We start from the raw sequence: 24,293 nt of genomic DNA on the forward strand, positions 1-24,293 counted from the left end.
CATTGCCTTTTATAAAGTGGGATCCTTCACAGTCCAATATCATGTTGCCACTTTGTTTTTTTTTTCTTTGTTTTTTTCTTTTCTTTCTTCACATTTTCCCCCAATACTCACCGAATAATTTATTGCTCAATAAATTAAATAATTTTATCTAAGAGAATGCTATTTTTATTTACACTATGTGTTCGATGTAATTTTCATGGCAAAGAACTATAGAAAACAAGACAAAACATTCAAAAAAAAAAAAAAAAAGCAACTACAACAAAATAATACAATAATTGGAGTATCAGAAACATAGGTAATAACTGACAAAGGACAAGAGACTACAAGAGAAATACTACGACTATTAGTATGGAAGGACAAATGAAACAACGCCCTAATACTTACTAACCTTCTATGGTGAAATGTAGTTGTAAAAAAGTAAAAAAATTTAAAAAATAAATTTTTGGAATTTTTGGTATTCCGGAATACAACTTCAAGTTGTATTCGGAATTCTTATGGCCAAACACTGAAAAGTGGAAAAAAAATTCGGAATAAAGTGAATAATTCTTATGGCCAAACGCTTGCTTATTTTTTTCAAATACCACAAAAAGTAAAAAAAACAAAAAAAAATTAATAGCCACTAATTACTTTTTAAGTCAATCCAAACTCTAATTAAAGTGTCTATTTATGTATTATACTTTTCTAATTTTTTTTTTCTTTTTGGTATTTTTATTGAATAAGACTCCTATTATATGCATAATTTACTTACAGATTGATACAATCAGATGTAGTACTTTATTCTGTACTACAAATTATATTAGTAGCATCCAAAATAAAAAAAAAAAAAAAAAACCAAATAAAACAAAGCCACTAAAAAAATAGTTTCAATCGTGACCGTTCATTTTCCTCTCCGACGATTTGCCGGCGACGGCACGGAAACCGAGAATTCCGGTGAAGTACGATTTCGACTATACGTATATATTTAATTCGTATACGTTTTTTTTATATTTTAGGTATTAATTAAATTTTTTATACGCTTTTTTTCGTCAGTTTTTATCGAATTTTGATTGTTTAATTTGCGTAACTGTAGTTTTTTTTTTTATTTGATTTGAATTATTATTTTCAGCGCCTAATTGGAGTTTTTAGGTATTAATTTATTATATTCATCGAAGTTTGATTGTTATTTCTTATATCATTTGATGTGAGCTATGAATTAAAATGTTTCCATGCATAACTGTATATTTTTTGAGTTGTTACTGTTATTTAATTTGAAGGGACTAAATTGAGTTTTTTGATTATCTAATTCAATTGTATACTGTGATGATTTTTGTTTATAGCGTTGGATTATTGTGTAGAATTGTTGAATTGAAATTTGAAAATTTTGATCTTTGACTTTGATGTTCGAAATCCTGTGAAATTAATTTATTTTGCCATGTCAGAATTTTTTTGATGACAAATTGGGTTGAGTTATAAGAGAAAAGCCCTAAGTTGAGTGATTTTATTGATACAGAACAAAGTTGAGTGATTTTATTGATACAGAACAAAGTTGAATGACTTTGCTGTATAATTCCTCATAGTTGAGTGACTCTTTGAGATATTTACTCATTGAACGGACTAAATTGAGTTTTTTGATTATCTAATTCAATTGCATACTGTGTTGATTTTTGTTTATAGCGTTGGATTATTGTGTAGAATTGTTGAATTGAAATTTGAAAATTTTGATCTTTGACTTTGATGTTTGAAATCCTGTGAAATTAATTTATTTTGCCATGTCAGAATTTTTTTGATGACAAATTGGGTTGAGTTATAAGAGAAAAGCCCTAAGTTGAGTGATTTTATTGATATAAAACAAAGTTGAATGATTTTGCTGTATAATTCCTCATAGTTGAGCAGTGGCGGAGCCAGGATTTTCACCTAGGGGATTAAAAAATATGAAGAAGTAAATACACGAAGAAGCCAAGGGAGTTCAACATTTACTATATATAAATAAATAAAAAAATCTCGTATATACTCTGTAATTTTTTACCGAGGTGTTCGGATGAACCCCTGGAGCCTACCTAGCTCTGCCCCTGTAGTTGAGTGACCCTTTGAGATATTTACTCATTGAAGTAAAGGCGGGAGCTTTAGGGTATTGTAGATATTCTCTTGGTACCTTATTTTTGATATCAACTTCATACTGATCACAAAAGGAAATCTGTGAAGAAAGGATGTGGTCTTGAATGGACATGTTGTACGAAGGAACTGGGTTGATGAGCCTCCAATAGAGGTTTTTTTTTTAAAGGTAACAGTAGCCTCCAATAGAGTTTAATATACAAAGGAAATAAACCAATTGCGCTAAGTTAACTCTTAGACAGTACGAACAGATAGCCGGTACAGAAAACAAACTAACTGCATGATAAAATATAGCTAATACAAAATTGAAGCCTAAAAATGAGCTGAAGAAAGACTCATCCAAATCCAACAACAAGTGCTGATGTAACAACAGTTGTACATGCAATATTAGACCTCTTCAAGTTAGATGTGAAGAGACAGCCACTAACTTGGGATTCAGTTCATTTCAGACAAGGCAGAAGCAACTGCACAATACTCAGCCTCAATTGAAAAGCGGGAGACAACGGTAGCTTACGAGAACACCAGAATTACAATAAATAAATTTGTCTGTCGAAGAAGAATTATTTAGAATGGAAATGAACTCGAGAATGGGGTGGCCCAATCTACGAAGCCACATATGTAAGGAAGGGACGGCAATGACAATGTCGATGGTTGGCCGAGACAGTGACGGCCATTCGTAGAGTCCTGCTTTTTTGGGGCCTCACAGAGAGTTGTTCGCACAGTCAGATTCTTCACAAGAGAATCAAGAGGAAAAATCAGGTTACAGATTAAGTTGTCTTTGCAAAATTGAGAAACGGAAATAAGCTTGTGGAGCACAAAATATTAGGGAGTTTGAATGCATTATTTTATGCATGTAAATGAGTTGTACCAATTTGAATAATTGGAATCACATTACCATTACCCATTATCACTTCCTCGGTCCCTTTGAAGTCTTGAACATTGTGGAGGGAGTTAGAATAAGGTAATATAGTGAGAGGCGCTTGTATCCAGAATTCAGGAGTCATTTGGTGTTGCTTGAGCAATTTGCTTCAAAGTGGTTATGGGACTGTGAGCAGCAAACATTTATTATATGTCCAAAGTGGTTGTAGAGTTGACAGTGAACTCGTGGGTTTTGGTTGGGGAAGTTACGTTAGGGATTGGTGTTTTTATTGAATGCCTATTTGGTGGACCCCCATTGTTGTTGTTGGGTGGGCGTCGAGTGTTTCGGGAGCCAGCGGAGGTTCGCGCCTTGTTGAGCAACAATTGTCTGTGACCTGTGTGGTAGTCTTCTTAAGGTCCTCATGTTTGAGGAATAGTTCATGATCATGATTCGAAGGTCTCATGCCCGTATAGCTGCTGAGATCTCACGAAACTTTGGCCGAGGCCACTCAGTTTTTTCGCCACAAGCTTTTCATTAGTGATGGGAGAACCTGTTGTTATGAGTTCGTCAGAGAGAGATCGAATTTCTTGCAGGTATTCAACAATTGATTTGGTGTCTTTGGTGAACCGACTGAGATGGTGACGGAGATTGAGGATGCCAGTTTGTGATTTGTTCACACCGGAGGTGTAATATTAATCTCAGGCTGATTTGGAGTTTGCTGCGAAGCAGCGGTGGATGCAATGGTAGCATCAACAGAGACCATTAGAGCATTTTAAATTAGTTTGTCTTGACGAAATCAATCCTTATACTCGTAGCTGGGTGTGTCACAGTTGTTGGTGGAGACTGTTTCAGGAGGGAACAGCATAAAGCCATCGAGATGACCATCGTGACCATGGAGCAACATGGCAATCTGGCATTCCAGGTGGTGAAATTGTGACTGCCAGACAGTTTGATGGGCAACTGAGATGATGGAATTGGATTAAGTGTTTGATGGGCAACAAACTAACTTAATGACAAAATAAAGCTAATACAAAACTGAAGCTTAAAATAACTGAAGAAAGACTCGTCCAAATATAAAAGCAAGTGTTGAGGCGTAACAACAGCAGTACATCAGTAGTACATGGGCTATTGATCTGATAATGTCTAGCTTAATTCCTTTTTCCTACCAAACTGCAAACTATACTCATGCTTCGAGTTGATAGCATCTTCTTTTTATGATATAACCTCCTTAAGAATAGGTTTGCGCCGACATGGTTTAAATCCGTCCTATATTATGAAAGGATTGAGTGTCAACATAGAACTCACAGTACTTCCTTTTTGTTGGCATTTATATGGCAGATCATTGTATTTGCGAGGTAAGGTCTGCATACATCCTACCCTCCCCAGACCCCACTTGTGGGGTTACACTGGGTATGTTGTTGTTGCTGTTATTATTGTATTGGCGATGATGCTGCAGTTCATAGCTATTTTTAAAGACGTGCTATGCCTTTAAATTATGACAATAATGAGTTTCTCTCTGTTGGTTAAGAAGCCTAGAATGAAAATCAGCATCAAGTTTCATTAAGAGTATCTTGTTCACAGAATGATTACAGCTGTACAAGATATTCTACATGTTGGTGCTAATTGTTTAGCAATAAATTATGCTTGATTTTTTGCTTGTTTGGTGAAGTTAGCTATCATATGCTTGAAATATAAAATTTATTTTTTGGTTTTAGCCTGTAGCTGTCATGCAACCATGTGCTTAATATTTCCTACTGAAGAACTACTTTTCACCGTCAAATTTGATTCTTGTTGGGGAATACTGATCTTTTCTTGTACAATGTTTTTCAGTTTTAGTCATCTGTGTTCTCATATTTCAATTCCACTGTATCATCTATTCGGTTTTTCTAATCATTAATATAGTAACGTTTTCTTTTTTCCTGAAGGATTGAATTTAGTTCTAAGCACCATTGGTTTTCTACAATCTTATGAGAAAACTTGTTAGACTGCTGTTTGGTTTTGTGCTTACTAGCTCTCTCAGTTTTTTATTTCCTTTCTTTTTGATGCAGGAATCAGCCCTTGTCGTAAGCAACAAAAATACTAGAATATTCTTTTTGAGGTGAATTTAGTAGTGTTTGATATTCTTAAAAAAGGTTATGGAGGCGCGTCCTGCTTTATCCGTCCAGAGGGTGGGCGCACACCAACTCAGTACTTTTAGAGCATCAGGAGCTCATTCTTCATTACCTGTACATCCAGCAAGCGCGGAAGTTTCTTCATTGCCTTCAAACAGTGGGGCTGTTGGTCATTTGTTTTCCTCGTCATCAGGATTCTCCACCAATCTTCACTTTTCATCTGTTCTGCCTCATGAAGAGCATTCAGCACCTGCACCTTTCATTTCTCAGCCAACAAATAATGAGGCATCAATCCCCATAGCTAATTACGGAGTTCTTCAATCTGCAGCATCAAGCCAGTATGTTAATGAAAATATTGAACCCTGGTGTACAGAACCATTGCCTGATTACCTTGATTACTCGATAGATACCCCTGTCCACAACACTCAGCTAGATTGTAGAAATACAGATAATTGTCACATCCCACATGAGGATCTGAGTAAACAAAGTGATTGGCCGGAATGGGCTAACCTTGTAATGAATGATGATGATGCTCTGACTTCTAATTGGAATGAGATCATGGTTGATACTAGTATTGCTGATGCAGAGCCAAAGGTCAGTTTCGTTCTATACCAACTGCTGGGTTTTTATTCATCTTAATTTACTTTTTTGGGTGTGTTTGGTATGAAGGAAAATGTTTTCCTGGAAACTAAGTAGGTTTCTTACTGATTTTCTGGTGTTTGGTAAGTAAGCAAAACACATTGTCGTAAAAGCATTTGTATATAATCTAGGCAAAAAGTATGGATGATGGGGCTGGGGTAAGGGCAGTGGCGCAGAAATTTTGTCAAAGGTGTTCGAATTTCGAAGAAGTAATAGAAAATATATATGTTAAGGGTGTTCAATATGTAATATATATTTAATAATTGACATGTTTTTCGGCGAAGGGTGTTCGGTTGAACACCCTTGCTGGGTTGTGGCTCCGCCACTGGGGTAGGGGTGGTGAGGATGGATTGTGGCGGCTAGGAGTAGGGGTGGGGATGGAATATCTTGGAGGTGGGAGGAGAATCAATGTGGAATGCCACTTTGGAACTTGTTTTCCTTACTTCACTAGGGAAGTCATTTTCCTTATCTTTAAAGAACTCATCTTCTCTGAGCAACCAAACGTGGGAAAATTGGAAACATTTTCGGGAAAATGTTTTCCTCCATACCAAACACACCCTTTGTTTTCTTACTCTCCTTTCAATGATCAAAAAGGAGACAGCTCTAACATTCTTTGTTGTGTGATTAAAGATGCAATATCAGGAAAAAAACCAACCTTCAAATTTCCCTGTACACCAAGTCCAACCATTGCAGCAGATTCCTACTGCATCTCTAGAAACATCTGCTGTTCCTGCATCATCCACTGCAAGTGGTTCTTCATCGAAGCAACGGATGCGTTGGACACCAGAGCTTCATGAAGCCTTTGTGGAAGCAGTCAACAAGCTTGGTGGAAGTGAAAGTAATATGCTCTCCTTACTTTGCTTCTTAAATAAGTATTAGACTGTTGTCTAATTCAATAATTCTACTTTGAAATACAGGAGCTACTCCCAAGGGTGTGCTAAAGTCAATGAAAGTTGAAAGTTTGACAATCTATCATGTAAAAAGTCACTTGCAGGTTTGTTCTTCTCTTTGTATTCTCAAAGTTAGATATTTTCACAGATAGACATATTGTATTGTTTAACTGATTGTATGTGATACAATTTCTTAAAATGCAGAAATATCGAACAGCTAGATATAAACCAGAAGCATCAGAGGGTATGTGCCAATTTCTTTTTCCCTTGTGTGATTTCTTAAATGTTTCTTAATTTTGTATCCCTTTTCAGAATTCATTTCTTAAAAAAAAGTCTAGTTTAGAGCCAGTGCATGTTACTTGAGTAGATGTCTAATTTCTTTTTTAGTTTTTCATTATTAAAAAAATAGTCTATTGTGTGTGTATGTGTGTTTTATGTTATGTGGAGTTATTGGTTTTTTTTTTTTTCGTGCTATTTCATATATCATCATTGAATCACAAGAGATTAATAGAATGTATATGTTAAATACACAGACACTCTTCAGTCTTAGTTTTTGAATAGTAGCAGATGATGAAGATAATATTTTAAATAGTAAAGGTCAACAGTTTATCATCTGTACGGTTATTGTCTTTTGGGTAAATATAGGAGCTTCTTTTTGTTGTTAAATCGTACTAAATACAAGCTATGGTACAAATTCCCTATATATTTTTTTCCTTTTAGAAAATTTCCTTCTCAAAAAAGAGGATGCAGAGCCCCAAAAATGAAATAAAAGGCAAAAGCTGATGATGTGGAGACTTTCATCTTTTTTGCTATTAGGATATGCAAATATGTTGATTGCAATCCTATTTTGTTGAATCTATAATATAAGTTAAAGTTGCCCGGACTCTCCAAAAATGTTGCTGCACCCATGTCGTATCCTTCAAAAATGCACTATTTTTGGAGAATCAACACGCACTAGACATCCCTTTTGAAGAGTCCGAGCAACATAGGGTTAATTTATAATTAAGCTAATGTTCCCTCATTTCTGTTTTCTTAATTATTATAGTATACTTGCATGTGCACAGGCCTGCAAGTGATGATTTTTAAGATGTTTTGTCGTCTTTTGGTGCTTAAGTATATGCCTATCTGAATTCTTGATTAGGTGCCAAGCTGTGTATTACTGCTCTACTTAAGTCAGGTCCTCTAGTCTGTGGATCAATCTGTGCATTAAGAAATATATAATATTAATGTGACGTGGCAATGTCAACATACCTCAAAGAAATTACTTTTTGGAGACGTGTCACGGACATGAAATAATACTTGCGTGAAAGGTATAACATCGCAAATTGGTAAAATTTTGGGACTTTAACTGGAATTCTCAACCTTCATGCACAATCCAGGATCATTAAAGAGTGGTTAAAATTTTGCACTATTTAACTGGAACAAGCAGACTTCATACACCACTGCCAAATGTCACAACTTTCTATGTTTCTTCTTTTTATAGCCAAATTGATTTGTCCGTAAAATATACATTTTCTATTTTGGCATGGTGATAACTGATAAGAGATGTTTGATGCTTGGAGAATGCTATTGTGGAATCCTATATTTGTCAGGATTTTATCGTTCCTTTTATTCAAATGTAGCTGCTCCTGGCCTATTATTGTCTTCTGATGATATTCTTCTTGCTGGGGTCCTCCTGTTCTTTTCCCTTCTAATTACAGGTTCCTCTGAGAAGAAAGATTCATCCATTGGTGATTTGTCAGCTCTGGACTTAAAAACGTAAGTAGCTGGGCCCCTTGCTTCTGGTTTCTTGCTTAATTATATGCATTATTTCGAATTTATATACTCCCTCCGTCGCAATTTATGTGAAGGTGTTTGACTGGGCACGGAGTTTAACAGAAAAAAATAAGACTGTTGAAACTTGTGGTCTAAAATAAGCCACATTTTTTTTGTGTGGCTATAAATCATTTCATTAAAGGTAAAATGGAAATTTGAAGTTAAATTGTTACTCCCACCGTCCCAATATATGTGGCACCATTTGACTAGGCACGGAGTCTGAGAAAAAGGAAGACTTATGAAATTTGTGGTCCACAACTTCTTAGATATTTGTGTGGCCGTAAATCATCTCATAAAATTAAATTGTTTCTAAATTTAGAAAGGTGACATTCTTTCAGGGACAGACTAAAAAGGAAAGTGTGCCACATTAATTGGGACAGAGGGAGTACTAAATATGAAAGATGTCATTCTTTTTGGAACTGACTAAAAAGGAAAGAGTGCCGTATAAATTGCGATGGAGGGAGTAACATTTGATATTCACTTGTGCATTCACTAAATGAGTAGATTAACTAATTTGAACGGCACATATTGGGGCATGATTTGTTTATTCGATATTACTTCATAATGGATTTTGTTGACAGTATAGGTATTCCTTCCATATGCCTGTAGACTGAAAACATAAATTAGATATCGAGATATATTGACTTCACTAATTTTATTACCTTAGATTGGTGTTGCGTGAACTTATTGTTTGAAATGGATTTCATTTAGTCCATACATGTATAAGGGATTCCTAAAAGAAAAGGATGAAAATGATTTAAAAAAAAGGATTTGTTTATTTTTATCAAGTAAAAGTATTTTCAGTTATAATCATGGCTAAAAAGAAAACGGCCGTATACAAGGGATATACCAAAGGATAAAGAATCTACAAAATATGATTCTCTATAAACTCCAGCCAGTCCTCTCTACAACTTTCGAATTACACTAAAAGAAAATAAGGGAGCGGAGACTACTCCTCAACTGAGAAAAACTTGACTATTCATTCAAAAGCTCTCTTAGTTACTCTCACTCCAAACTACCCACATCACAGCAAGCGGAACCACGTTCCAAGCCCTTCGTCTTATCCTCCTCCTCTCGCTCTTCGAACTGACCATCAACTCTTTCACAGTTCTTGGCATTGCCCAAGAAATGTTGAACCACGTAATCCCACCACAATCTCGAGGTAAACCCACAATGAAAATGATAATAGGATGAAACTTCGTTGAAGGCAGAGGCAGTCCAGGATTTGAACTTTATGGGTTCAACCTTCAAGGTTCTTAGCATTAACTCATTGTATTCTTAAAGTTATATCTACTATTTGTTAGTATAATTTTTACACATAAGTTTATGTTCCATGTCAAAACTCAAAAATACCAGGTTCGCCACAACCCTGGTTGAAGGATCTATTTGTTAAAATAGGGGTTTTATTGAAATTCTTCTTTTTTCGTTTGGAAAGGGGGGGGGGGGGGGGGGGGGGGGTAATTCAAGTTCTAACCAAATTGGAAGATGAGAAAAAGAAAAATAAGTTAAGTTGAGGCTTTTGATACACGGAGGTAAGACAGCTGGAATAAATCTGTGTGCACATGTTATGTAGAACAGGTACTTTTGATAGAATGGTTTGGAGGGCTCTATTAAAGGCACTATTAAATTTTCCTTCGTAACTAATTGTAATCTATACTGTCGTCATCTCGTGCTGTCTTTGTTTTTTGAGGTGTCTGGGTTTCAATGCAGGGGTATTGAGATCACTGAAGCATTAAGGTTACAGATGGAAGTTCAGAAACAGCTGCATGAGCAGCTTGAGGTATAAATTCTTGTCTTAGCAACAGGATGTTGTGATTCTAGCTTCAGTTTAACTGGTTATTACTGCTTGCATCATATGCAAGGGACCATGTTTTTAATACGAGCATATAATAAGACTTCCTTGTCATGCATTAATTTGTTAGAGATTGCTTCTGGCTGCTGCCTTTTTGGTATGAAATGATTGCATCGCATGGCTTTTTTCTGCCCTTTCTGATCTTCAAGTCATTGTAAATAAATCTGAAGTTAAAAGGTGATGTTTTGGAATCTCTATATAAGTCCTGTATAAATTAAGCAGTTGATCGGGGTTTCCTCTCTTTGATTATCGTTGAGTTATCATTGATACTTGAACTCCTCATTGTTTAGCTCAAGCCTGTCAACGGGTCGGGCCGGCTCACTTTTAGGGGGGCGGGTTGGGGAAAATAGGGTGTTCGGCCCAGCTCCCTACCCATTAAGAAATTTAGTTGGGTTTGGTTGTCCAGGCCCTTTTTTTTAATAGGTTATAAATTTTCTTGGGTTAAATTACTAAATTTGACGTCAGGGCTTGTAATCCACTCTATCATGGATAAGAACATTATGCAGCTCTCTAATGTTAACAGATGAAAGAATCGGCAGCTTGTCCAATCGAAACAAATTTGCATGGTATTGTATCTAATGAGTACTTATGTGATCACGACCTTTTACAGATTCAAAGAAATCTGCAGCTGCGTATAGAAGAACAAGGGAGAACCCTCCAAATGATGTTTGAGAAGCAATGCAAGTCGATGCCCGGTATTGACTTGGCAAAGGGCTCATCATCCGTGGCAGAGGATGCAGTTCAAAGTTCCTCAAACAAAAATGATCCTGGAGTGTCAGTGGTCGATAATCACGAAGCAGGAAATCTTACGACTCAAAAGGTGGGGGAGAAACAGAAAGAGCAGGAAAGAGAAGATCTTGGAAATCCTGAGACAAATATTACCAGCTCATCAAGCGCGCCACCGTTAAAGCGTGCTAAAGTATATGAATAATCTTTTACAATTCACAAACCTTTCGGTAGGATATTAAGTTCTATTTGATGCTGGGAACAACAAATCCTTTGAGTAGACCAGCTTTAACATTTTTAGTATCCCTTCCATAGATTATTCAGATGGGCAATGGATTGTCCTTTATTTCAACATACATGATAAAGTTGTTAATATATGGAATTTTAGAGCAACTCTTGAAAGAAATGAGGATTTTGAAGCTGCATTTGTAGCACTCCTGATGTCTAATTGTTTGAGCTAGTAAAGATTATGCACCCATATATCAGCAGAGGCAAACAATATTACTCGTGAGATGATATTTTTCCCATCTGTTTAAGCTTTGGTGGTAAGAATTATTTGATACCTGTACAGCTATACTCGTGAAATTTTCTGAAAACATGTTTTCCAAAAGAAACTTTATTTCATTTTCCAATAATCTTTAGAAACTATTTGAAATGAACTCTTGGAGAAAAGGATAAGCAAACAAAAAATATCTGGAAAATATTTTCTAGAAAAGATTTTCCTTCATACTAAACACACCTAATCTCTCTCCTTCTCAAATTTCCCCATTCTACTCTTTCTGATAAATATTGCAAGTAAAACTTGACTGAAATACTTGTTATTTGTTTAATACTTGTTTGTATCTGCATAATATTGACATGAAATGAATTTATATGATGTAACGTGATCAATAAGAATTCATATAGCTAGCTCCAACCTGTCTGGAACTGAAGCATCGTTATTGTAAAACTAGAGTTTTTTCTGTGATCATGAACCAGAATACATGAAAAACTTCGGAACTGCCAAACTGCATACCTTAAGCTTGGGAATTGGCAATTTCCTTATACAATCTTCTGCTTTCATCTCTGATGGAAATGTACAAGAAAACTAGAAAGTAAGTGTTGGATTTGGACAATACCAATCCGTCTCATAGTCTTATTTCAACTACTACTATGCATTTTCTTGTCTTGAAGTTTTTCAACTTTTCTCCTGGTTGCAAGAGTATGCGCTTGCAAGATGAGTCCACAACCGAAGAAGAAAAATAAATTTCCAGGTACAGAAGGTTACAACTCAACAACTACGCTTCAATCCATAACAAGTTTAAGTCAACTACATGAATCCTCATTGACAATGTTACTCTCTAAACTCATCACAAGCTAAACAAGTTTATACCTTACAATCAAATAACTTTTTACTCTTTTGGTTTTGGTACTTTAAAGCACAAAAGCTCTAGGAAGTAAAATCCTGGACTTTTGATGTGTCACTATTCAATATAACAGCCTCATCTATCAAATGAATAAAGTTAAGTAGCAGGATCATTCCTAATATATCAGTAAACCTTTCAGTAATCCGTTGATCAGCAGAAAGGCACCAATTTACACGTAGCAATAGACTCCAGAATCCATGTATGTTGAATAATGACCTGACAACTGATTTGTTTAGCCAGCTCTTCAGCCTTAGCTTTTCGTTGCAGCAAAATGTTGCTTTCTTCCCCAAATGCACAACTGCGTGGAGGATCGCTGTTATAAACAACTAGACAAGCTGAGTTAGTTGCTTGCGTAGCACCGGTCTGGCATATCAACTGTTCCTTAGTGTGAATAATGGAACCTCCGGCCTTTTCAATTAGATCTAACAGGTCATCTTTGTAAGCTGGGACGTAATCTCCACTCAGATAAAACTTGATACCATCAAAGAGCTTAGGTGCCTGCATAAGAAAATCAGGCAAAATAGTTTCAGCCTAAAGCATGTTCACAAGCAGCATTATAAATGCATTTCTTGTCCCAGAAGGGTTAAAAAAAAAAAATGCTTACACTTGATGAAGCTCTAAGTCTACCAGCTTTGGGACCCCCAAAACAGCCATGATTGTCCAGGCTAACTTCATAAGGTTCTTCATTCACATGACAATTTTCTTGAATGGAGGCTTTTATCCCTGCAAATACGCAAAGTTGTATTAGCATCATGAAAATTGTGCTAGTTGTCCATTGTTGGAAATTTTTTTTTTTTTTTGGTCTTGTCTCTGTTCATGTTGGATGATTCATCGATAAAGACATGTTCTTCCCCTAATAGAATGTAAGAATTACTTAAGTTTATTATTCGTCTTGCTAACCATGTGAATTACTGTATTCCGAAACTACACGGCATATTTAATGCTGCTCATGCTGTAGAGCACCATTTCAGTAACTTGGCATTCTTATGAATATCTGGAACATGCATAAAAAGTCCCATTTCCTCTTGCAGTCTTCAGTCTCTAAATACCAGACACTGCTGTTTTTGTGTTGTCGCGCTAAATTTATTTATTTCATCGTTTATTTTGTGTCACTTGGTTTTACTTTATTGCATATCGTGCTTCTGTGACCATTCAACATGCCTCTCCCACAATGGAGAATCAAATGAACTAAAAAGCTACTTAACCATGTAGGACGAAAAGAAGAAAGAGCTTACAATCAATTGTTAGGATCCATTTTCCACTCAAAATTGCCATGAGAACCTTCAGTGTTCTGGTGCATGCACCCTTTTCATCTGTTGCTGCAATGACATGAGTGACACTTGGGTTCCAAGACTTGCATACAGTTGCACCGCACATATTAGCAAACTTGACCAACATATACTGAAATAAGATCAAAGAACAGTTAGGATAATCAATATTGTTGTGTAGACTACTCTAATCTTGTTTTTCAGCCAACAAGTTCCCAAACTGAAAGAGCTAAACTTATTGGATTAGTTTACTCCACCACAGGTATAACTCCCAGATGGAAGGACAAATAACAAAGCCAAATTGCAAGAAATAAATAGATAATTAGCTAATTCAGCAAATGGAAGGGGTGAAAGTTAACAGAAGACTGAAGAATAAGCTAAATTGACAGAAATCAAGTCAACAGCATTTGGTAATAATCAAAATAAAGTTGTTTGCTTATATATAGTAATGACAGAGCTATCATAGACAAGTTGATTTTGCATGGTAACTTGCTAATGGTAATAATGGCTCATAAAATGTCATTAATCATTATAATTGTAATCTGATCCATATTCAGATAACTGACCAAACTGTCATAAAATACAGGGCGGAGCTAGAAGCAGACGTACAAGTTCGGCGGAACCCAGTAGCTTCAGTTCAAACTATGTATTTGTATTAAGAAAATTCACTAAATATGTAGAAAAACTAAATTCAGAACTCAATTACTAGCACCTGATGTAGCTATCCTAAAACTCAAAAAGTTCAAATCCCTCTGCCTCTGATAAAATATATGCATTGTACTTTGCATGCATATGAAAGAAACTAAGCACAAAACATTCTTACAGTAGGAAGGAGACCAACCTTCTCTTCTGATGATAGAGCAGATCCACATAGAACCCATTCTTTGGGTCCATTTGACGATGTTGCCCAAAAATTCAATCGCTCAGATGTTCTGCATGCACATTTAACATTATATTTAAATAATGAAAATCATGTGTTTATCTTATAAGCTTTAAACAAAGGAGCCCGAGACATGGAGGGAACTGTCTTCTACGTTATTTTAATCAGAAATCTTAAAATGATCCAAGATGATGTTTAGGTGATAAAAATCAATATTGAATATTCTTACATGGGAGCCGGTTCTGGACATGCTTCAACACTGGCACGCTTCTTAGACTTTGACTTTTCACTTGGAAATTTAACAGATTTATGACTCGGGCACAACATTACAAAGTTGTCCTGCAATTAAAGATGTAGACTTTGACGGAGAGCAAGAAAAAAACAATCGTTATAGAGCTCAATTTGATAAAACTCTTTACGTACACAATCCCAACGGCAATCCTGAATTTCATATGCACAGGGCAAATGATAACTTCTCCGGCAAGACTTTACGAGGCAGCCAAGTGCTGCACCCTTTAGGCCACAGCCACTACACTTGAGTTTTGAAGCTCTTGCCAATTCAGCCTCCAAATTTTTTATGATCTCTCCATCATAATATACTTGAGGTGCCCTACAAATGAAATTAAACATGAAATCGGACCTGTAAGCAAAAGAGAGTAGTCTAGAGCACTAAATACTGTAGAAATCCAAATATTTAATGGAAATCTGGCTAGTTTTAAATTTTGGAAGGCAATACAATTAGGGGAGAACTAAGTAACTATGGAAGAAATTTGCAGGATGTATCTCAGGTGAATACTAAAAATACATCTAGTATACTGATAGATATATGCGTAAAAGAAACAACCTTCAGATGTAACCTAGGTGGTTCCTAGGAAGCTTAATCCGAAACTTTGGAGTACTTGAATTATACTTTCATTTAAAAGAACTAGCTCCATAAGCAAAAGAGAATGATGTTCAATCATTACTAACAGAGGGCAATATAGTTCTAGGTTCTAACTGAACAGTTGCAAGCTGGCAAGGATAAAACCCCCCGTTCAATATGGATAACCATCAATAAGGCTAGTACCATTCTATAAAAAGGATGAAATTCAAGAATGGTTCTGAAATCAAACCATTAGAACGCTATCTACTCACATAATTAGAGCTTTCTTTATGAGCTGCAGTGCCATAAACATTACTGATAATGGAATATCAAAGCTAAATTGTCAACTGCATACCAGTCAATACATTTCATATGCACAGGTAAGGCTTTTGAAAGTGAAGTAGCATCTCCCACCACCTCCCTTCCATTTGCATAGTGCAGCATTGGTCCAGTTCCCTGCAGGTATTAATCAGATGCAGACAAGTTAAATTCTCAGAATTAGTATGGTACCCAAATATGACTTCCACGTATATAAATGGAAGACAATTATATTAGGGGATATGAATGGAAAATTTACTGAATGATAGCAGTAGAAGATGACATGAAATGATTATATCAAGAGCATAAACATGTTTCAATAAAAATTAAATTTGATGTTGGGAAATAAATAATGTTTCAATATTTCTGCAAATACTAATGTTCAGTATTTGCAAATAATGGTTTGGTCATCATTACTTGTAAACACTGAACCTCAACATTTGAAATACTAGTGAAATGTTCAAAGTTTTTCAAATGAAATACTCCCTCCGTCCAAGTTTATGTGGCAAATTTTTTTACCGCAATTTTTCATATGCTTTTTAAATATTTTAAATTGCTAATCATTTGTGACTAACAGTATTTTTTACATACTTTCCAAATATGTAAATTTTATGTCGAAAAATTCAAATATTCTATGTCTAAATTCATGGTCAAAATTAAGAAGTTTGACTCTTGAAATCCGAAAAGTGCCACATAAATTGGGATAGCAGGAGTAATAGTTTTTGCTCACAAAACTTCAGCTTTTTTTCCCAAGGGATATTCATATAACCAACTTTCAGATATTCTTTTTCAACTTCAAATACTCTTTTTCTTTCAACTTCAACCAAATATTGTCAAGACGCTTGCAAATTCTATTTTCAGTTTGTCCTTTAGAATAGTATAAAGCAGATATCTGACCTCTGTTATCTTAGATTTGTGGCAGAAAGCACAAACACTTCCTTCCAAAAGATGTTGATCTGAAACTTCTTTTGGATGAGCAACAACAGAAGATTCACTCCATTTACATATCAAGTTGCGGTCGGAGTCAGCAATAATTTCTCTTTGGTGATTATGATCATAACTCTGCAAGGCCATCTCTGGCAATCCATAGTTTAGTTTCTTTTGCCTCTTCACATCCCTTTCTTCAACCACATCTGAGCTATCTTCTTTTTTCAGAAATGGAACCGCATCTGAGCTACCTTCTACAGGCCTCTTTGCAGTATGACTTTTTATATCCTGAAAACAAACAGGCTCGTTTAATTCAATAAGAATTGATAAAGAAACTTAATTTTGTTGTGCTAATCCTTAGGCATTCATTTCCATAATGTTTCACCGTAATATCATATATAACTAGCTACTCTACTTCCCTGGATTTATCCAAGCAAAAATATATCTAGCTATTTGGAGAAACTGTTTACTATATCTATATGTTTAAGAACTTTTATAGGAAGGATGTGCATCTTTTTTACAGGAAGCCCTTTCTAATTTAAGTCTAACCTCAGGCAAATATTCAGCAACCCCAAGAATAAAAAGAAACTATAGTTAGAAGGCACTTAATATTCCATTTGGAAAGGATGAAACACAACGATGAGTAAAGGTAAAAAGATATCATCTCTACAATACAAAATTACAGACATTTATGAAACTTACAGTATTTCTTACTCTCAGTTCACTGATCTCTTTAACTATCTCTTTGTTGTTATCGGATGAATGAGAGCTGCCGGGTGACTGCTGTTGCAATTGATTCAAATCTATTTCCTCTGCACTTTTAAAGTCTGCCTTCATGTCAGAAGAAGGAAAGTGACTCAAATGATTCACAACATTCCAAGGCATTCCATGTCCATTGTGCCTATTAATTTCCTTGTTTGGATCATTGCTGCTTACTATGGCTTTGACAGATCGCTCATTTCTTGATTTGTCATCAGCGTTAACAGAAACGGGAGACTGCTCTAGTGATCTTCCAGCATCTGGTGCATTAAGCCAATTATTTTGTGTGTGAGTAGTACTGTACTTAATTAGCAATAAAAAAACAAAAAAAAAATGTTGATGTATTGAGATAGATTACCGGGAGATTGCAACTGAAAGACTTTAGCATTGAAAGTAGCATCTAAGCTTCTGAATATGGCTATCATGCTCTCCATATGAGGCACTGCCCTTATTTCTGCACCATCGCAACAAACCCAAAACATTAAATCATTTCCTTCACAGAAAGAACTTATCTCTTCACGTGCTAAAATCATGATTCATTCAAGAAAAATACATAGCATTTTAAATTTATACAGCTTTCTTTGTGTTGAACACCTCATCTAAGGTTGTGTTTGGTATGGAGGAAAACATGTTCCAGAAACTATTTTCCCATTTTCCTATGTTTGGTGAGTGAAAATTGTTGGAAAATATTCTCTAGGAAAATTAGTTCCCTAAAATGAGGAAAATGACTTCCCTAACAGAAGTTGGGAAAACAAGCTCCATAAGTTGAAATTCATTCCTCTCTATCATCAAACACATCCAATTCCACCCCAACCACCCATAGCCCCCACATCCACTGCCCCCACGCTCCTACCCCCTACCCCATCTCTATAGCATTTGACTAGAATTTATATTAATGCTTTTGAAACAGTATTTTCTGCTTACTTACCAAACACCATAAAATAAGTAAGAAAAACACTTATTTTTCGAGAAAATATTTTTGAGAAAAAACATTTTACTTCATACCAAACACATCCTAAAACTTAAGCAATTACAACAGAAACATTTTGTCATAAATTTATGTTTGGTCTGCAACAGTTTACATGAGTAACAACATTGAGGGAGTAATTCTTCTTTATAATGAGTATCTTACAGCAGAACTTGAAAACATAAAATGGGCAACAAAAACAATGTTACAAAACCATATAACAATACCTTGATCAACATATTGATGTTTGCATACAGGGCATTCACATTGAACTTGGGTTGATCTTGGAACACAAAAGCTGCACCAAAACCATTAAATTTAAAATCTTTAGGCAATCAAAAAAAAAAAAAAAAAATTGAACCCAAATTTCAAGCAAATATGAAATACCACACAGAAAATTCAATTCCAAGAAGCCCAAAAATGACAACTTACTTGCAGAAAATATGGTCACAAGGAAGCAATGTAGGTTTTGTCAGCAAGTTTAAGCTGTAAAATCAGAAGAAAAAAACCCCATATCAGTAAACAAAAGAAAAATATCCATCAATGAATCAAATCCTCTATTGGGTCCATTTTATTCAATAAAAAAAAAAATTATAGTTGGGTCCATTTTATTCCATTAAAATTTCATGTTTTAGGCAAATTAAAAGAAAACTACCCAAATAAAACAATCTACATCCATTTCCTCTATTGGTCCATTTTACTCAATAACAAATGTTAAATCTTATACAGTTGGGTACATTTCATTCCATAAAAATTTCATGTTTTAAATAAATTAGTTCTTTAAAACTAAAGGTTCAACAAAAAGAAAATGACCCAAATGAAACAAACTACTTCATTTCCTCTATTATGTCCATTTTATCAATAAAAAGAGTTCAATTTTTACAGTTGGGTCCACTTTATTCCATAAAAAATTCATCTTTTAGGTACATTAGTTCTTTAAAACTAAAGGTTCAACAAAAAGAAAATGACCCAAATACAACAATCTACATTCATTTCCTCTATTGGTCCATTTTATTCAATTTAATAATTAACTTTTACAGTTGTATCCATTTTATTCCATAACAATTTCATCTTTTAGGCAAATCAGTTCTTTAAAACTAAAGGTTCTATAAATCTTCAACAAGAAAAAAAAATAACCCATATGAAACAATTTACATTCATTTCCTCCATTGGTCCATTTTATTCAATACAAAAAATTACTATCTTTTACAGTTTGGTCCATTTCTTTTCATAAAAATTTCTACGAATCTCTAAAAAACAATTAAAATGACACAAATGGAATAAAAGGTACTCCTGCCATTCTTGAAAGTTAGCCATATTTTTAATTTACATCCGCATAGCCAACTTTTGTTTTCCAACTGTGTTTGTACACATGATATACAACATTATACACTTACCATAAATAATATATAAACCTGCATAAAAATGTATAATAATGTATAAAAAGGTCATTTCAGATAATATTAAAATATGGGCCATTTCGAGTAAATATTTTCTCCAAATAGACATAGGGTGTTATTTTCCCTTTATTGGGTCCATTGTATTCAATTTTTAAGAAATAGAAGTGTATACTTTTACAGTTGGATCCATTTTCTTCAAAAAAAAAAATTACAGTTGAGTCCATTTTATTCCAGAAAATTTCATCTTATAGGTAAATTAGTTCTTGAAAACTAAAGGTTCTACAACATTATACACTTTAATCTATAAAAGGGTCATTTTGGGTAATATTAAAAATATGGGCCATTTTAAGGGTAAATATTTTCTCCAAATAGTCATAAATAGAGTGTTACCTTCCCTTTACGAATCTCTAGCTAGTATAATTCCACAAATGGGGTCTGGTTTACGAGTCTCTTAATAGATTTTTCTTACGAATCTCTAACACCAACAACAACATAACCAGTATAATTCCACAAATGGGGTCCGGTTTATGAGTCTCTTAACATATTTTTCTTACGAATCTCTAACACCAACAACAACATAGCCAGTATAATTCCACAAGTGGGGTTTGGTTTACGAGTCTCTTAACAATTTTTTTTTTTTTTTAACGAGTCTCTAACAGAAAAAATAAAATAAACGACCCAAATGAAAAAAAGAAAGAAAAAAAAAGTTATGCATTGAATTTAGAGAGAAAAGAGAAAATACCAAAGAGGGCATTTAAGTTCAAGACCCAATTTCTGTATATGGAAAGCCAATGGATTTAGAAACCGAGCAATATTTTGAGTCTCCACTGCCATTCTTTCAACAATTTTTTACAGAGACGAAAATTTGAGAGAAAATAGAATGGTGAAATATAATTTAGTATTATTATGTATATATAATAAGCTACGGACATTTGGCGGTATAAAGTTTGAACTTTCGCGCTCTCTATCATATTCAGTACTTTGACTCCCGCTTTTTTTTGTATGGCCTGTTTTAGCCTGGCCAAATTAATATAATCTTTGAATGAGAAAACTTACAGAAATGGTCACTTAAGTTTGAGATATGTGTAACATGGCCTTATTTTAAATATTCTCGAGTGAAATATTACGCTCGGAGCCAAAGTTTGCTTTATGTGGATGATGAATTTTTTATCATTTCTCATTTTCTTTTTCCACAACTTACATCCAAGTTTGGCCCCTATAAAAGGAGGCTAATTTGAGAAGAACTTAGTTGAGTTTGTGTTCTTCTATAGAGAGTTGTGTTAGGAAACACTTGTGGAATTCTTTATTGGAGTGATCTTGTGAGGTTATTCTCTTGGGGTTTTTGGATATTAGAGTATTTAATTACTCTAATTTTGTACTCTCTTTTGTATCCGTTGGTGTTAGTAATTTTTCTCCTCTTTTGATTGTGGATGTAGGTCAATTTGACCGAACCACATTAAATCTTTGTCTCATATTATCTTTGTTGTTGTCTTTAATTGGCTGCTTTGTCTAATTCCGGACTCCCGATCCTAACAGTAAGTTTAAACTAGTTTCTAATTTTTTTTTCCTGAGGAATTCTAGTCCTTTATGTTACCACAGTGAGCGCTTCTGGTCGCTTCGTTCTTCAGTATAGGGGCGGTCGTGGTACGATATTTGAAACTTCAGTACGGTAATTTAGGTTTTTGATTTCTAAAAATAATATACCATTACTGTACCAAATTAATTCGGTATGGTTCAGTATCTTAAAGTTCAGTTCGGTATGGTAAATCGGTACCATAATTTGTCTGATTCGACTTAAATATACTCATATCGCGAAGAATTATGACTTCCTCTACTTAAGAAATGTCTCAATTTTTATGTACTAAACACCTTACACATGTAAAAATATTCAAAAGAAAGTACAAGCAATCCATTTCGTAAGCCAATTACACACAAAAAACATTTAAATTAAGATAAAGTATTCAAAGTTTCAACTTATGCGAATTGCCCTTCTTTTGGGGTGGCCTTTAAATTTTGTCCCTCATATTTGAAATCTTTGAATTTCGCCCTTCAGCTAAAACCCATGGGTTCCAGGTTCGAACCCCCACACAGTCAAAATTTAAAAAAAAATCGCAAGGCAGAGTTTAAATTTCGCTATGCCCCCACCGGCGTACACCTGTGAAGGAATTACCAAAGTGCCAGACTCGGCATACTTATGAGGCATACTTTTAGTTGTGCTTTAACTAAAAGTCTGCCCCATAAGGCATAACTAGGAAAAGACTTTTAGTTAAGACTTAACTAAAAGTTTGCCCCCACCAGCATAAACTTGTTAAGGAATTACCAAAGTTATGCTGGACTCGACATACTTATGCCAAGTCTGCCCACAAGGCATGAGTATGCCGGGTCCGGCATAACTTTGGTAATTCCTCAACAAGTGTATGTCGGGTCCGGCATACACGCGAGCTAGACCTTGCCTTGCAATTTTTTTTTTAATTTATGCTTGAGCGGGGGTTCGAACCCAAAACCTTATGATTTTTGCGTCAACGCTCAAGGTTGCAATGCGAAGGGCAAAAATTAAAGACCAGCAATATGAGGGGCATAATTTAAAAACTACAAATATGAGGGGCAAAATTTAAAGACCACCCCAAAAGAAGGGCAATCCGCGCAAAAAAATGCTTGTATTTTAAGGAGACAATATATTTTGCAACAACTTCTCTGTGGTACTCAGTAATTTGACTCCTGCATTTTTTGTATGGGCTGTTTTAACCTGGCCCAATTAATATATCTTTGAATGGGAATATTTTTTTTTTTTTGTGGTGATTGTCCTTCATTTGGGATGGTCTTTAATATTTTCCCTTCAAATTGGTGGTCTTTAATTTTTGTCCTTCGCCTAATACCCGAGGTTGTGGGTTCGAACTCCAACTCAGTTTAAAAAAAAAAAAATCACAGCCCAAAATTTTGCAAATCTGACCATGCAAGACAGAATTTCTGCATGAAGGGCAAAATTTAAAGACCATCATTTTGAGGGATAAAAATTAAAGACCACCACCAGTGAAGGACAATCCTGCAAATTGCCATGGGAAAATTACAGAAATGGTCACTTAAGTTTGGAGTAAGTGTGAAGATGTACTTAAGTTAGCAAAGTAATACTGGTAAGTCTCCATCAAATGCAAACTCTAATTGCTAGATCTAACGGGAACTTATTTGGAGGTATAGTTGCAGTGTCTACTATTTTTGAGGTGCCTAATATAGTTTTTGGTTTTGTAATTTTTGAGATTTAACAGGACTTTAATAGTATTTCAACACAAATAAAACATTTGCAGTTGTCGTTAAATTTAATTGTCAAAATTCGTAAAATATTTGGTCAAGACTAAAAATATTCACGTTTTCGCTAAATTTAAAGGACCAAAAATGCTCAGAAGTATATTTAAGAACTATCTTAAACCTATCTCAAACATAAGGATCATTTTTTACAATTTTCTCAACTTTCACTGTAGAAGAATTTTAGGTTTAAAGTTTTTGTTTTTTTAAAAAATACCCCAACATCTTAACATGACTTTCTGAACTCAGTTGACTCTTCAAGCAATAGTTCTGGATCGAGAGCTCGATACTTACCTTATTACACTATAAAATGAAAAAGAGAGAGAGATTTTTTTTTTAAAATAGATGTTGAGGTGAGTAAGGGGGTTTGCTAGCTTACTGGCTAGATCGTGTAATCGAGAAAAAATGCATTTGCCTTCTTCTTTCAAAATGAGAAAGTAAACTTCCTTAGTATGCTAGCTTTAGTTTGCTAAGTAAGGCAGGCACTACGCTAGAACATTATCGATCATGATGAGATAGGACTTTTTCATAATATAACATAAATATAATAAAAAGGCAAAATTCAATTCTCCTCCCTTCTCGACCAGACGAATGGAATATGATCCATTTAAGCAGGTCTTGACCTAGCTTGCCCTTTTTATGTTTAAGGTAAGTTCAAAGTTGTCTCTTAAATATACTTCTAAACAATTTTGGTCCCTTAAATTCACTAAAAGTGAGCATTTTTTATTCTGTTTTAACATACTTTGTTTATTAGATTTTAGGAGAATACTATTCGTCGTATAAGCGAAAGAGTTGTATCATGTGGGTATTAATTGTATCAGTGAAAGAGTTATACTAGGCATGTATCACAACTCAGTTCTATCGGATATCGAGCAAGTATGGTATCAAATGGCTATCAGTTTGTATCATTTGAAATCGCGTGAAAGAGGTATACCAGAAGTTACTTTAATAAATACAATTATTTTATTTCATAAATTTTTAAAAACTATACCTACGTACCGTAAATACAGTCTAAATATTTGACACTTACCCATATACCCTCCCCTTATCCTCTTTCTCCCACCACAATGCTCACTACAAAAGTTGCAACAATGGCCTGCTCTGCCACTCCCTTCCCGCTGACCACCATATCTCTCGCCGCCGTCCTTTCGGCAATCTTCCGCCGTCACTCGAATCCCCATTCATTCTGAGGCGAGTCCCCAAATTCGGGTCGAATCGACACT

At 34.9% G+C, this 24,293-nt stretch overlaps 2 protein-coding genes across 6 annotated transcripts; one reads left to right on the plus strand and one right to left on the minus strand.

Moving 5' to 3' along the window:
• Nucleotides 1–747: 747 nt before the first annotated feature.
• Nucleotides 748–11,424, plus strand: LOC132605717 (protein PHOSPHATE STARVATION RESPONSE 1-like). 4 transcript variants are annotated; one of them, XM_060318908.1, is made up of 8 exons: nt 748–992; nt 4,999–5,655; nt 6,331–6,538; nt 6,618–6,694; nt 6,795–6,834; nt 8,291–8,348; nt 10,116–10,185; nt 10,868–11,424. In XM_060318908.1, the coding sequence occupies exons 2-8, from the start codon at nt 5,086–5,088 to the stop codon at nt 11,186–11,188; spliced, it is 1,344 nt and encodes a 447-aa protein (XP_060174891.1). In that variant the 5' UTR covers nt 748–992; nt 4,999–5,085; the 3' UTR covers nt 11,189–11,424. The 4 variants fall into 4 exon arrangements, with proteins under 4 accessions (XP_060174891.1, XP_060174894.1, XP_060174892.1 ...); XM_060318911.1 differs by having other exon boundaries at nt 748–953; XM_060318909.1 differs by having other exon boundaries at nt 748–935.
• A 793-nt stretch (nt 11,425–12,217) lies between these two features.
• Nucleotides 12,218–20,665, minus strand: LOC132605718 (BRCA1-associated RING domain protein 1). Of its 2 annotated transcripts, none has more exons than XM_060318913.1 (13): nt 20,513–20,665; nt 18,803–18,856; nt 18,598–18,668; nt 17,762–17,857; nt 17,359–17,663; nt 16,615–16,932; nt 15,755–15,855; nt 14,961–15,147; nt 14,767–14,876; nt 14,499–14,589; nt 13,625–13,790; nt 12,994–13,112; nt 12,218–12,887 (listed from the first exon to the last, which is right to left on the minus strand). In XM_060318913.1, the coding sequence occupies exons 1-13, from the start codon at nt 20,602–20,604 to the stop codon at nt 12,540–12,542; spliced, it is 2,058 nt and encodes a 685-aa protein (XP_060174896.1). In that variant the 5' UTR covers nt 20,605–20,665; the 3' UTR covers nt 12,218–12,539. The 2 variants fall into 2 exon arrangements, with proteins under 2 accessions (XP_060174896.1, XP_060174895.1); XM_060318912.1 differs by having other exon boundaries at nt 17,347–17,663.
• Between the last annotated feature and the right edge of the window lie 3,628 nt (nt 20,666–24,293).

The sequence above is a fragment of the Lycium barbarum genome, chromosome 8, assembly GCF_019175385.1.
Source record: "Lycium barbarum isolate Lr01 chromosome 8, ASM1917538v2, whole genome shotgun sequence".
Classification (NCBI taxonomy): Eukaryota; Viridiplantae; Streptophyta; class Magnoliopsida; order Solanales; family Solanaceae; genus Lycium; species Lycium barbarum.

Excerpts from the sequence above, each read along its gene's own strand:
- LOC132605717 (XM_060318908.1), top strand. The coding sequence starts at position 5,086 with ATGGAGGCGCGTCCTGCTTTATCCGTCCAGAGGGTGGGCGCACACCAA. Across the intron at positions 6,695-6,794 it reads ATGTAAAAAGTCACTTGCAG|AAATATCGAACAGCTAGATA; the intron begins GTTTGTTCTTCT and ends CTTAAAATGCAG. Across the intron at positions 6,835-8,290 it reads TAAACCAGAAGCATCAGAGG|GTTCCTCTGAGAAGAAAGAT; the intron begins GTATGTGCCAAT and ends TTCTAATTACAG.
- LOC132605718 (XM_060318912.1), bottom strand. The coding sequence starts at position 20,604 with ATGGCAGTGGAGACTCAAAATATTGCTCGGTTTCTAAATCCATTGGCT. Across the intron at positions 17,858-18,597 it reads ACATCAATATGTTGATCAAG|AAATAAGGGCAGTGCCTCAT; the intron begins GTATTGTTATAT and ends GCGATGGTGCAG. Across the intron at positions 13,113-13,624 it reads ATGGATCCTAACAATTGATT|GGATAAAAGCCTCCATTCAA; the intron begins GTAAGCTCTTTC and ends GCGTATTTGCAG.